Here is a 14323-nt window from a genome sequence, read left to right on the forward strand (position 1 = left end):
CCAGGCTCTCAGTGTATGAGAGTGACTGTTTACTTGTACCTTGCCCAGTAATGACACAAAAATATCCTTTGATGATTTTAAATTTCAGCATTATCCTTTTGTTTACACATACGTACGCAGTTACATACACATTTCATATTTTTCATGCCCAATTTCTTTATGTTGGTGAGATTACCGAACCAGCCAAGCTTTTGTGTTTAAAGATAAATGACCCAAGAAGTTCCATTTTTATACATCCTCCATATGTAATCAATCAACCTTTTTTTTTATTAGGCAGTTTTAAGGTTTGTTGTCCGTATTAATTTTTTGCCCTCTGGGAAGTACCTGATGTAACCTTTAAATGCAGGTGTCCCAGAAAAACCTTGGGGAGAGAATGCATGCCTGTTTCTTCCCTGCTTATGTCTACTCTTGCTTCTTTCTCTGTCCCTGCTTCCCTCTGCCTTCACCCCGTTTCTGCCTTCTTCCTCTCAAACCTTCTCTTCCTATTTATACACTCATCACAGGTTTTTTTCTTCAGTTCAGTGGCTCAGTCGTGTCTGACTCTTTGTGACCCCATGGACTGCAGCACGCCAGGCCTCCCTGTCCATCACCAGCTCCTGGAGTTACTCAAACTCACGTCCATTGAGTCGGTGATGCCATCCAACCATCTCATCCTCTGTCGTCCCCTTCAATCTTTCCCAGCATCAGGGTCTTTTCCAATGAGTCAGTTCTTCGCATCAGGTGGCCAAAGTATTAGAGCTTCAGCATCAGTCCTTCCAATGAATATTCAGGATTGATTTCCTTCAGGTTGGACCAGTTGGATCTCCTTGCTGTCCAAGGAACTCTCAAGAGTCTTCTCCAACACCACAGCTCAAAAGCATCAATTCTTTGGCGCTCAGCTTTCTTTATGGTCCGGTTACCATTTATGAAAACAAAGACATGAGCAGTGGAAGACAGACCATAGAATTAAAGATCCCACCTCCAGATGGAGCCCTCATCTGTCCCCCTGCTGACTGCAGAGTGTCCCCCTACCTCCTCTCCAGAGCATCATTCCTTCGTATCTGCTGCCAGAGCCACAGTTCCATTCACTCCAAGGACTGACTTTCCAAAATTCCACACCTGGAGTGACCTCTAGTCTCCCAGCATCCACCTTATGTCTCCAAATTGTGTAGGACTGCAATCTTTTGATCAGTTTCTGAGAAAATGCAATGAAGCATTTCACTCTTAATTTAAAGCCACTAATAAAATATGTAGTTGGTCAGCCCAACAGTTTCTTACCTGCCACCAGTACCAGTGTTTCTTGTCATTCCCTGGGCTTCAACAATTCGTATCCTAGCCAGTGTTCAGTCTTACTCCCCCAAATTCATGAAATAATTTTCTCCAGGATTTTGGTGAAAGGTGGGCTGTGTCTAATTTTGCTAATGCATCTCCCAGATTTCAGAGAACTCCCAGCTTTGCCATGAGTCAAAGCTTAAAGATCTAGTTCTGTTGTTCAGTTTCTTAAACCAAAGCTCATTGGAAAAATAATGTATAGTGTTAACTTGTTTTAGTATAGCAATTTCCTAATTAAAGCAGTTAATTAATTAATGCAAAAAATTATTTTTTCATGTCAGGTCATTTTCTCATCTATCCCTGAGAACTGTAATTTTTATTACTATTATAATTATGTTATCTTAACACTTTTGATTATAATTTCTCATAAATTTAATTAACTTATAATGGCAATATAGCTCATTAAATTTGATAATTTCATGGCATTTTTGGCTCACCACTCGTTAAAACTTTGTATTGGCCAAAGACAAATAATTTGTTAGCCTTTTTAATCGTTGACATTCAAATAGACAAAAATTTCATGGTTTCAATTTGTATGTTTATTGACTATTTGTTCTATGCTTTACTAGTTGTGCACTTAATCCATCTTTCTTTTAGGGTTGTTTCTACATTTAAAACCTTATTGAGTTGAATACTTATCATAACAGTTGCATTCATCATTCATCCTCTCCTGTTTAGAAATTACTTGTTTTTTTAGTTCCACCAAAAAATATTCTTTTAATTACACTTAATAGTGTGGGGACTAATATACTTGAAGTTATAGAAATGTAAGTTAGTAATTGTAATGTTCCAAAAAGGCTTAATAAAAATATTTGTCACCCACTAAAATTCTTAAATTTAGTAATACCTTTGTTGGAGTTCTTGATTACTATACCCTTTTTCTAATAGTGTGTATTTTCTGCTCAGGAATATGGTATAACTAAAGCTGAGAAACTAGAGATCGCCAAAGGCTACTGTACTCCTCTAGTGAGAAAAATCCGCTCAGATCTTCAAAGGACACAAGATGATGACACTGTAAATAAACTCCATCCTGTGTAAGAGACTGTGCTGGTATTTAAGTCTATAGGGATCTGTTTTTGCATACTTGAAATCTAAATTTTTGTTGTTCCTATGACTAAGGCAGGAGTGTATCACTTGGTACACTGTGGAAATACAGATTACCTAAATGTTCCTAATAGTGAACTTTTCAACCAGTATTCTTTTTGGCTCCAAACTGGAGGAAAAAACTGAGGGACACAGGGAAAGGGGATGTGTGTTACCATTCACATGGCGATCATCAGTGATCATCCTCATTCAGCAGCATTAACATCTGTGAACTCCTTTAGTGCTGTGATCTCTTTCAGTGTTAATAAAGGTGCTTAAACGACCTTCTTACAGTGAACTTGACTAATGTTAACTCTTCTTTGACTAATCTCAGTGGTCTCAGTTTCAGTTATCTTCGTGTTAGAGAAATGTCTACTAAGAACACCTCAGTTGTGATGGAAAGAATGATAGATTCACTTACTATGTTCTTTTACTTCTAGAAAGATTAAATTCCATTTTACAAAATAATTTCAGTACTTAAGTCTTAACCGTGTGGTTATGTTTTAACACTGTCCGCTCCTGACTTTTAGGTATTCCAGAGGTGTTCTGTCACCTGAACGTCATGTCCGTACCAGATTATATTTCACCAGTGAAAGTCACGTACATTCTTTACTGTCTATTCTTCGCTATGGTGCCTTATGTGATGTAAGTAGAATAAGTTATATCAATCTGCTTAACAAGTATGTGTTACTGAATCTGTAATCAAATCACTGACATCATTTTTTATTGTACAGTTTTTAATAATTCATTATTTGCCATCATTTGTCAAGAGTCTACTGTTTATCAAGCCTTGTGCTAGATGTTGGAGATAATGACATATTTTCTTCCTTCTGGAGAAAATCCCTTTAAGCCAACAATAATACAAAATATTGTAAGTGATCTACAAGCTGATGACAGTAAGATGAAGAGAATCTGATGAGTTCGCAATATTTAGTGATTAGAATCGACAGGATTTGGTGTTTGGACATTGTGACTCTTTTACTCTAACATAATGAATCAACACCAAACCTTACTGGCTTAAAACAAGTGCAGGCATTTTTTTTTCTCTGTCATGGTTTAAATGCTTGACTTGGGTCATTTAGGCAGTTTAGCATTGTGTCTCTAATGAGACAGCAGTCAGACAGTGGCTGGAGCTCAAATCACCTCGCAGCTTTCTTCTCATATCTCACATCTTGATGTGCTGACTGTCAAGTGGAGGCTCGACTGGGGTTATGGACCAGAATACCTACCATGGCCTCTTCGTGTGACCTCAGAATACAGCGTATTCCTCAGAAGATAGCAGCTGAGTTCCAGAAGTGCACTAAGAGAAAAAAAGAGCAAGCATAAAGTATTTTTATGATCTAACTTATGAGGTTACATCCTTTCACTTTTACCGAGCATTTTTGGTGAAAGTGGTCACAGAGGTCCATCCAGGTTCAAGGGAGGGAAGATAGACCCATAGTACTGGATGAGTGGACTATCACTTGTCACTCACTATAAGATGAGTCCTTGGGATTGGATATATTTTGGTGGCCATATTTGAAAAACATGGTCTGTCACGGTATGTTACCATACAATCCATATTTCTCCCACGTGCAGAATTCACTTAATCTCCTCTACAGTATTCCTCCAGGCTTATCTATTATAGCATAAACTTGACCTCCAGGATCTCATTATCTAAATTGTTCAGATATGGGTGGGACTCCTTGGGTAGAACCCTTTGAGTGCCCAGGAGAATTCAGTCTCGTTTCAGAGACCTATGAAATGAAGATACCAGTTATCTGTCTGTCATACATTTGACATACAGTATTGAGAAGCATAGGATAATTGCTGTAGGCAACCTTTTCAAAAAGAGGGGAAAACAGAAGGTACACCATGGTCACTGGTCCATGGCAGTGTTGACGTGTGCCTAGGTACTTACTGCCCATTCCTTCGTCAGGGCTCTGTCATGCTACTAGGAGTTGTTTTTAATGGTTCATGGCTTTATACTTTTGATTCTTGATGGCTTCATCTAGGTCATCCTTCCTTCTCCTTAAAAAGTAGCTCATGCTTGCAGCTAAGTAGTTTTTTAACCTGCTTCCTGCCCAAAGAAGTTTAGAGATCCAGAGGTCTGTTTACTTTTAGTTCAAGATGATGTAATTTAAAAAAAACAAAAAGGAATATATAATCTACTCTATTAATTCACACACACAGATCTCTTAAGAATAAGTCGATTTATACATTGGACTCCCTCTTTGGCTGCTGAGAGAGTACTCAGCAGTCTGTTGTTTAATAGGGAGTATCTGAGAGACATGCTTATATGATCCTGAGAAAGTCATTGTGTCTTTGAAAAATCTGTGAGCCTTAAGTCTTTCTGAAGTCTTAGCAAGTGTTTTTACCATCATACCCATGTTTTCATGACAGATTCTTGTGTTTCCATTCTTCCTAAAAGCCACCTTTTAATTATAGCATTGTTCACTCTCTGGAGAGGCTGGAAATAAGAAACAGTTTTATTTCTGATTCCCGCAAGTCTTGGCTCCTTTTTAATTAACCATTTCCTATAGCTTATCTCTCTCTCCTCAGTGTTTATCAGAGGCAATGAAAAGAATCTTGATGGTGTTTTCAGAATTTTTTCTGGGAATCTTGGTAGCTAGCTCATTGAATTACACTGTCTACAGGCTATAGTATTTCTATATTTTATGCCACTATGTAGCAAGCATTTTTTATCCTATAGTTTCCAGTAAGGTTTTTTTAACCCTCCTATGATCCCTCACCAACAGTCTCCTCAGTGTCCTTTAGGCTTTCATTAACACTCTTTTTGAGGCATCTTAATTTTCCTTAACACTCTCCTTGAGGCCCTTCCTGTGCTTACAGGTATGGAAAGTAAGAAAGGAGAGTCAAGGAAAGTTCCCATATTACCAACATAGGATCATTTACAAAATTATCCATCATTCACTGAGAAGAGTAACATTTGCAGAAATATCAGCTATTAGAAGGAAAGCAATGAGTTTAGTTTTAGACAGCTTGAGTTTGAGGCGCTAGTTCTCAGGAGAACTCAATCTCATTTCAAAGACCTATGAAATGAAGACACGAATTATCTGTCTGTCTTAGGTTCAACATACAATAGTGAGATAAACAAGTGAAGATAAATCAAGTGGAGATGACCAGTAGCATGTTGATATGTAAGGCTAGAGGTATGGGTTGAAGGCACAAGAGTTGGGAAGCCACAGATTAATGATGGCTGAGGCAGTAGCTGTAGATAAGATTCCCTGGAAGTCTGTATTTGAAAAAGTGAGGAAAATGACATTTTAGAGATTAGCAGTGGAAGTGCTAACCAAGCAGATTTAGAAATTGTAATACCCCTTTCTCAGTACACTCAAACCACAGATTATCTAGAATACACTGTCACTTCTATTATATGTCAAAAATACCTTTTCAGCCATCTCTAAGGTACCAAAAAATAAGAATTAAAAAAATTTATATATAATAGGTATATACATTTATGTACATCTATAAAAAAATAATCCTTAAAATGAATTCAACTTTGTATTCTTTTGTACTTATTAAAATAAAGGGTAGTGAAATGTATATGAAGATATAGCATATGTCTCTTGATTCTTAATCTCTCTTATTATTGGGCCTTGATGAATAATTATTAACAGAGTTACCCTAAGGCTATGTAAGTGTTCTGTTCCCATCAAATTTTCTAATTCATCTGTTCTTTCCGCCTTGTTTTTATTTCTTTTTTCATTCCTTAATGGAATAGCAAAGTGGCATGCCTTGATTACATACAGATTATGTGTGCTCAATCACTCAGTCATGTCCAACTCTTAGTGACCCATGGACTATAGCCTGCCAGGCTCCTCTGCCCATGGGATTTTCTAGGCCAGAATACTGGAGCGGGTTGTCATTTCCTACTCCAGGGCACCTTCCCAACCCAGGGATCAAACCCACGTCTCTTGCATCTCCTGCACTGGCAGATGGATTGTTTACCACAGAGCCACCTGGGAAACCCATGTGGATTAGTGGAGCTTTAATAAAAGAAATAGAAAAAAATGACTCTTAATTAGCAAAGGCAAGAGCTTATATATCCATTAATAATGATGGAATTGTTTTTGGTGGGGAGAGATACATTTCTTATGTGGTCACCCTTTAACCTTGCACTTAGTTATAAGATAGAAAGAACAAAGGATATGGGAATGGATAGGAAGCCTATGGTCGGAGAATAAAAGTGAATGATGGATAAAATTGTAGCAGATAAGACTGGAGAACCATTCCAGGATTGGGAAGCCCTTGAAATGTTTTAAACAAGGAATTGAATGGCTTTGGTTGCTGTGTAGGCATTAGATAGGTAGAAGTAGATTTGAGGAAACCAGTTAGGAGGCTGTCTCACAGTGATTTAAAGAATGTGGTGGCTGTAGTATATATTGCCTTCAGCTACACTTCTAAAACAAGCTGAACAACTCCACTGTCAAAAATCTGGGCTTCTGGGATTTAAAAAAATTAAAGTGAAAATTAAGCTCTATACCAAAATGATGTCCTATTTTCTAATTTTAAAACTTTAAAAAATTTATTTGAACTATAATTAATTATCCCAGCTCATATTATCCTAATAAGAGCCTGTAGCTAATATAATTAAAACCTTGTATGGTCTCTTCCCAGTTGAGATTTTTCAATGTAAACTTGGTAAAATCTGTCTCTCCATAGTAGATTTTTTTTAAGATTTATTGAGGAAATAAAATTATAAGTAAGATTTCAAGGAATATATTTAATGATCCTCAATTGTTTAAAAAAGATTTTTATGAATTCTTGCATATTAATTGTGTTTAGGAAGATGCTACAAAATATTTTATCTTTTCATTACAGCAGACCTAGCAAAGTCTGTATCTGTACCACTGAATTAGATATTATATGGTGTTCTTATTAATAATACCATATCACAGAATCTAATAGATATTTTCAATCTTGAAAATTTTCAGTATTTAACTTAAGCCCATCACTTATAATTTTACATCTAGTGGTATTCAGTAATGCTATGCTAATTTGTTTTTCCTATAAGTTTTGAAAGAAAATATACATACATCTTTGTATATATCCCCTCCTCAAACAGAGAGAGACACACACAAACACACAGATGCAGTTTTTACTGTGGAGTGTTGCTTAAGTTGGGAGCAACTGCTCTAGAGCATTTAAACATATTAATAGCCATTTGTTGAAATGAAATTTAAGTATACATGTAATTACACAAATGACAGAATATTGCTTTAACTTTACTTTCCAAAAACTTGGAATGCTTCCTCAGAGATAGATGATGTCCAAATTTTAAAAGGACATACGTGTTGAATTTTAAAAAAATCAGCGTGTGGTCTTGACTTTTGGCTTTTGCACGTCAAATTTTATTTTTTCTTTAAACACATTCTATGTTAAAGCCGAAACTCTTATATACTCTCAGTGTGTATACAAAACCCTTATATACAAAAAAATTGTTGGATGCTTTTATATATTTGTAATGTTTATGACATGAGATGAAGGACATTATCTCTGATGTACATAATAAAGTCTCAGTAGACCTTGTTGATTATTGACTAGAGTTTGAACTTTGAGTAGTTTTGCCTTTTGAGATAGAATTTTCTACTTTGAATGCTTGTAATACATGTTCTGTAAGGTCCCTTTCAGTTCTGATGCTCTTTAATTACATGTTTAAAGACCACTGATTCTCTAAATGATGGAGGAGATGGTTTTAAAAATCTGCCTGTACTTTCTCCTGCTAATTGTTTTAAAATAGCTACAGTTTAAAAAAATACAGTGGAATGAGAGATATTTAATTATAGTCATTACTTTCATGGGATAGTGTTCTGTTTATGAAGCATGACACTATATTAGTTACATTGGAACTTAAGGTTAACAACTGCCCCTTAACCTTAAAATTCAATTAATAGGTATCATATCTCAAGATAGTCTTTATTTTTACTTTCTATGAGTTACTAAAAAAAAAGTACCACTAGAGTTTCTAATACTGCTGATAAGAGAATTAAAATTATTTAAGCTTCGGTGATTTGTTAAATTAGTGGGGTTGTTTTGAAAGATTGTGTGTGGAAGTATTTCATTTGTGTGATGTCAATCAGGATTAAACGAACTGTCATAATGAAAATAAAGTGATTTTCAGGTAATATGAGAAAATGCTTACTATATACCTTTGCTCAGGAATCAAAGGATGAGCAGTGGAAACGAGCTATGGATTATTTAAATGTTGTCAATGAACTCAACTACATGACTCAGATTGTTATCATGCTGTATGAGGATCCTAACAAGGTAACAGAGTTCTTGATTTGCATGTGTTGTTGTTCAGTCGCCAAGTCGTGTCCTACTTTTTGAAACGCCGTGAACTGCAGAACACCAGGCTTCCCTGTCCTTCACTATCTCCCTGAGTTTGCTCAAACTTGTGTCCATTGAGTCGGTGATGCCACCCAACCATTTCATCCTCTGTCATCCCCTTCTCCTCCTGCCTTCAATCTTTCCCAGCATCAGGGTCTTTTCCAGTGAGTCAGTGCTTCACGTCAGGTGGCCAAAGTATTGGAACTTCAGCAGCAGTCCTTCCCGTGATTGTTCAGAGTTGATTTCCTTTATGATTAACTGGTTTGATCTCCTTTCTGTCCAAGGGACTCTCAAGAGTCCTCTCCAGCACCACAGTTCGAAAGTGTCAGTTATTCCATGCTCAGCCTTATTTATGGTCCAGCTCTCACATCCATACGTGACTACTGGAAAAATCATAGCTTTGAGTGTATAGACTTTGTCAGCAATGTGGTATCTCTGCTTTTTAATACACCGTCTAGGTTTGTCATAGCTATTCTTCCAAGGAGCAAGCGTCTTTTTAATTTCATGGCTGCAGTCAGTGTATGCATTGATTTTGGAGCACAAGAAAATGAAATGACACTGTTTCCGCTTTTTCCCCATCCATTTACCATGAAGTAATAGGACTGAATGTCATGATCTTCATTTTTTGAATGCTGAGTTTTAAGACAGCTTTTTTACTCTCTTCTTTTACCTTCACCGAGAGGTTCTTTAGTTCCTCTTCCATTTCTCCCATCTGCATATCTGAGGTTGTTGATATTTTTTCTGTTGATATTCAGTCTTGATTCCAGCTTGTGATTTATCCAGCCCAGCATTTCATATGATGTACTCTTCATATAAGTTAAATAAGCAGGGTAACAATATACAGCCTTGATGTACCCGTTTCCCAATTTGGAACCAGTCTGTTGTTCCATGTCCGATTCTGACTGTTGCTTCTTGACCTGCATACAGGTTTCTGAGGAGGCAGGTAATGTGGTCTGGTATTCTCATCTCTTTAAGAATATTCCGCAGTTTGTTGTGATCCACACAATCAAAGGCTTTAGCATAGTCAATGAAGCAGCATTAGATGTTTTTTAAATTCCTTTGCCTTTTCTATGATTCAGTGTATGTTGGCAATTTGATCTCTTTGGCCTTTTCTAAATCCTGCTTGTACATCTGCAGGTTCTCAGTTTACATGCTGCTGAAGCCTAGCTTGAAGGATTTTGAGCACTATCTTGCTTGCATGTGAAATGAGTGCAGTTGTGTGAGCATTCTTTGGCATTGTCTTTCTTTGGGATTGGAATGAAAACTGACCTTTTCCAGCTGTGTGTGGCCACTGCTGAGTTTTCCAAATTTGCTGGCATAATGAGTGCAACACTTTAACAGTGTCATCTTTTAAGATTTGAGATAGCTCAGATGGAATTCCATCACCTCCAGTAGCTTTGTTCATAGTGATTCTTCCGAAGGTCCTCTTGACTTCACACTCTGGGATGTCTGACTCTAGGTGAGAGACCACACCATTGTGGTTATCTGGGACATTAAGAGCTTTTTTGTACAATTCTGTTTATTCTTGCATGTGTTACCAGAGGTAAATCAATAATTTGAAGTTTCTCATTTTGAAGATGTTCTATAATATTTTTTTAGGATCTTTCCTCTGAGGAACGCTTTCATGTTGAGTTACATTTTAGTCCAGGAGCCAAAGGATGTGAAGAAGACAAAAATTTACCCTCTGGCTATGGATATAGACCAGCTTCAAGGGAGGTAATGAAGATGAAATTCTCATTGCATAGTTACTACAGTCCTAAATTTAAATGTGACTTCTTTAAGAATTTTCTGTTACATACTGTAATTCTTATCTCAACTACTAAACAGCATGGTTTAAACTTCTTGAGGTTTGGTTTGGATGGATACACATTTTTAAGCATATTAGAATTTTATATTTTATCCTTTCTCTAGATTTTTTGGGGAGTTTTAAGATAATTATTTAGAATGGATAACTGTAGTTTCTGTTTTTGCCTGTTGTTTTACTTGAGGACAGTCCATGCTTTACTAAACACTTCGAGTTAATTACCACATTTTAATTCTTATAACCTTACAAAGTTAAATATGTATTCAGCTTTAAACTTTTTTTTTACTAAGCTATGATACATATTGGTAAACATTCCTAAATCATAAGCTTGTAGTTTAATGATATATCACAAAATAAACACAGTTGTAAAACAACTAGCCAGGTCATAGAATAATATCATTTGAGAAGAAATAATTGTGTCCCTCAATATCATAACCGCCCTGCTTTCTCCCCAGAGATAACTACTATCTTGACTTCTGGCACATAGATTAATTTTGTCTACTTTTGGACTTTATATAAAGTGAACTCACAAAATATGTGCTTTTTTAGGGATGGGAAGTAGATTTGGCTTCTTTCATTATGTGTTTGAAATTCATCTGTTCTTCATTTCTGTTGCCATGTAGTATTACATTAAATAAATATGGTGCACTTTGTTAATCCATTTCACTGTGATGATCATTTGGTTTGTTTACAGTTTGAAGATGGATGCTTTTATGAACATTGTTTTAATTTTTTTTAATTTTAATTTTTACTTTATTTTACTTTACAATACTGTATTGGTTTTGCCATACATTGACATGAATCCACTACGGGTGTACATGCGATCCCAAACATGAACCCCCCTCCCACCTCCCTCCCCACAACATCCCTCTGGGTCATCCCCGTGCACCAGCCCCAAGCATGCTGTATCCTGCATCGGACATAGACTGGTGATTCGATTCTTACATGATAGTATACATGTTTCAATGCCATTCTCCCAAATCATCCCACCCTCTCCCTTTCCCTCTGAGTCCAAAAGTCCACTATACACATCTTGGTCTTTTTTGCTGTCTTGCATACAGGGTCATCATTACCATCTTTCTAAATTCCATATATATGTGTTAGTATACTGTATTGGTGTTTTTCTTTCTGGCTTACTTCACTCTGTATAATCGGCTCCAGTTTCATCCATCTCATCAGAACTGATTCAAATGTATTCTTTTTAATGGCTGAGTAATACTCCATTGTGTATATGTACCACAGCTTTCTTATCCATTCATCTGCTGATGGACATCTAGGTTGTTTCCATGTCCTGGCTATTATAAACAGTGCTGCGGTGAACATTGGGGTACATGTGTCTCTTTCAATTCTGGTTTCCTCGGTGTGTATGCCCAGCAGTGGGATTGCTGGGTCATAAGGCAGTTCTATTTGCAATTTTTTAAGGAATCTCCACACTGTTTTCCATAGTGGTTGTACTAGTTTGCATTCCCACCAACAGTGTAAGAGGGTTCCCTTTTCTCCACACCCTCTCCAGCATTTATTGCTTGCAGATTTTTGGATTGCAGACATTCTGACTGGTGTGAAGTGGTACCTCATTGTGGTTTTGATTTGCATTTCTCTAATAATGAGTGATGTTGAGCATCTTTTCATGTGTTTGTTAGCCATCCATATGTCTTCTTTGGAGAAATGTCTATTTAGTTCTTTGGCCCATTTTTTGATTGGTCGTTTATTTTTCTGGAATTGAGTTGCATAAGTTGCTTGTATATTTTTGAGATTAGTTGTTTGTCAGTTGTTTCATTTGCTATTATTTTCTCCCATTCAGAAGGCTGTCTTTTCACCTTGCTTATATTTTCCTTTGTTGTGCAGAAGCTTTTAATTTTAATTAGATCCCATTTGTTTATTTTTGCTTTTATTTCCAGAATTCTGGGAGGTGGATCATAGAGGATCCTGCTGTGATTTATGTCAGAGAGTGTTTTGCCTATGTTCTTCTCTAGGAGTTTTATAGTTTCTGGTCTTACATTTAGATCTTTAATCCATTTTGAGTTTATTTTTGTGTGCGGTGTTAGAAAGTGATCTAGTTTCATTCTTTTACAAGTGGTTGACCAGTTTTCCCAGCACCACTTGTTAGAGATTGTCTTTACTCCATTGTATATTCTTGCCTCCTTTGTCAAAGATAAGGTGTCCATATGTGTGTGGATTTATCTCTGGGCTTTCTATTTTGTTCCATTGATCTATATGTCTGTCTTTGTGCCAGTACCATACTGTTTTGATGACTGTGGCTTTGTAGTAGAGCCTGAAGTCAGGCAAGTTGATTCCTCCAGTTCCATTCTTCTTTCTCAAGATTGCTTTGGCTATTCGAGGTTTTTTGTATTTCCATACAAATCTTGAAATTATTTGTTCTAGTTCTGTGAAAAATATGGCTGGTAGCTTGATAGGGATTGCATTGAATTTGTAAATTGCTATGGGTCGTATACTCATTTTCACTATATTGATTCTTCCGATCCATGAACATGGTATATTTCTCCATCTATTAGTGTCCTCTTTGATTTCTTTCATCAGTGTTTTATAGTTTTCTATATATAGGTCTTTAGTTTCTTTGCATTAAGATTAGATCTCAATTACAGGAGAAAAACTACTAAAAATTCCAACATATGGAGGTTGAACAACGCACTTCTGAATAACCAACAAATCACAGAAGAAATCAAAAAAGAAATCAAAATATGCATAGAAACTAATGAAAATGAAAACACAACAACCCAAAACCTGTGGGACACTATAAAAGCAGTGCTAAGAGGAAAGTTCATAGCAATACAGGCATAGATCAAGAAACAAGAAAAAAGTCAAATAAATAACCTAACTCTACACCTGAAGCAACTAGAAAAGGAAGAATTGGAGAACCCCAGAGTTAGTAGAAGGAAAGAAATCTTAAAAATTAGGGCAGAAATAAATGGAAAAGAAACAAAAGAGACCATAGCAAAAATCAACAAAGCCAAAAGCTGGTTCTTTGAAAGGATAAATAAAATTGACAAACCATTAGCCAGACTCATCAAGAAGCAAAGAGAGAAAAATCAAGTCAATAAAATTAGAAATGAAAATGGAGAGATCACAACAGACAACACAGAAATACAAAGGATCATAAGATACTACTAGCAGCAGTTGTATGCCAATAAAATGAACAACGTGGAAGAAATGGGCAAATTCTTAGAAAAGTACAATATTCCAAAACTGAACCAGGAAGAAATAGAAAATCTTAACAGACCCATCACAAGCACGGAAATTGAAACTGTAGTCAGAAATCTTCCAGCAAACAAAAGCCCAGGTCCAGACGGCTTCACAGCTGAATTCTACCAAAAATTTCGAGAAGAGCTAACACCTATCCTACTCAAACTCTTTCAGAAAATTGCAGAGGAAGGTAAACTTCCAAACTCATTCTATGAGGCCACCATCACCCTAATACCAAAACCTGACAAAGATACTACAAAAAAAGAGAACTACAGGCCAATATCACTGGTGAACATAGATGCAAAAATCCTCAATAAAATTCTAACAATCAGAATCCAACAACACATTAAAAAAGATCATACACCATGACCAAGTGGGCTTTATCCCAGGGATGCAAGGATTCTTCAATATCCGCAAATCAATCAATGTAATTCACCACATTAACAAATTGAAAAATAAAAGCCATATGATTATCTCAATAGATGCAGAGAAGGCCTTTGACAGAATTCAACATCCGTTTATGATAAAAACTCTCCAGAGCAGGAATAGAAGGAACATACCTCAACATAAGAAAAGCTATATATGACAAAC

At 36.4% G+C, this 14323-nt stretch overlaps 1 protein-coding gene across 1 annotated transcript in view; it reads left to right on the forward strand.

Annotated features, from left to right (window-relative positions):
• PPIP5K2 (diphosphoinositol pentakisphosphate kinase 2) overlaps positions 1-14323 on the forward strand; it is a 74116-nt gene that overhangs the window by 39961 nt on the left and 19832 nt on the right. Inside the window, exons 19-22 of the mRNA XM_052642426.1 lie at positions 2218-2345; positions 2925-3039; positions 8557-8664; positions 10327-10443. Coding sequence (XP_052498386.1) covers positions 2218-2345; positions 2925-3039; positions 8557-8664; positions 10327-10443 — 468 coding nt within the window. The remainder of the gene's footprint in view (positions 1-2217; positions 2346-2924; positions 3040-8556; positions 8665-10326; positions 10444-14323) is intronic.

This window comes from Budorcas taxicolor, chromosome 7 (assembly GCF_023091745.1).
Source record: "Budorcas taxicolor isolate Tak-1 chromosome 7, Takin1.1, whole genome shotgun sequence".
Classification (NCBI taxonomy): Eukaryota; Metazoa; Chordata; class Mammalia; order Artiodactyla; family Bovidae; genus Budorcas; species Budorcas taxicolor.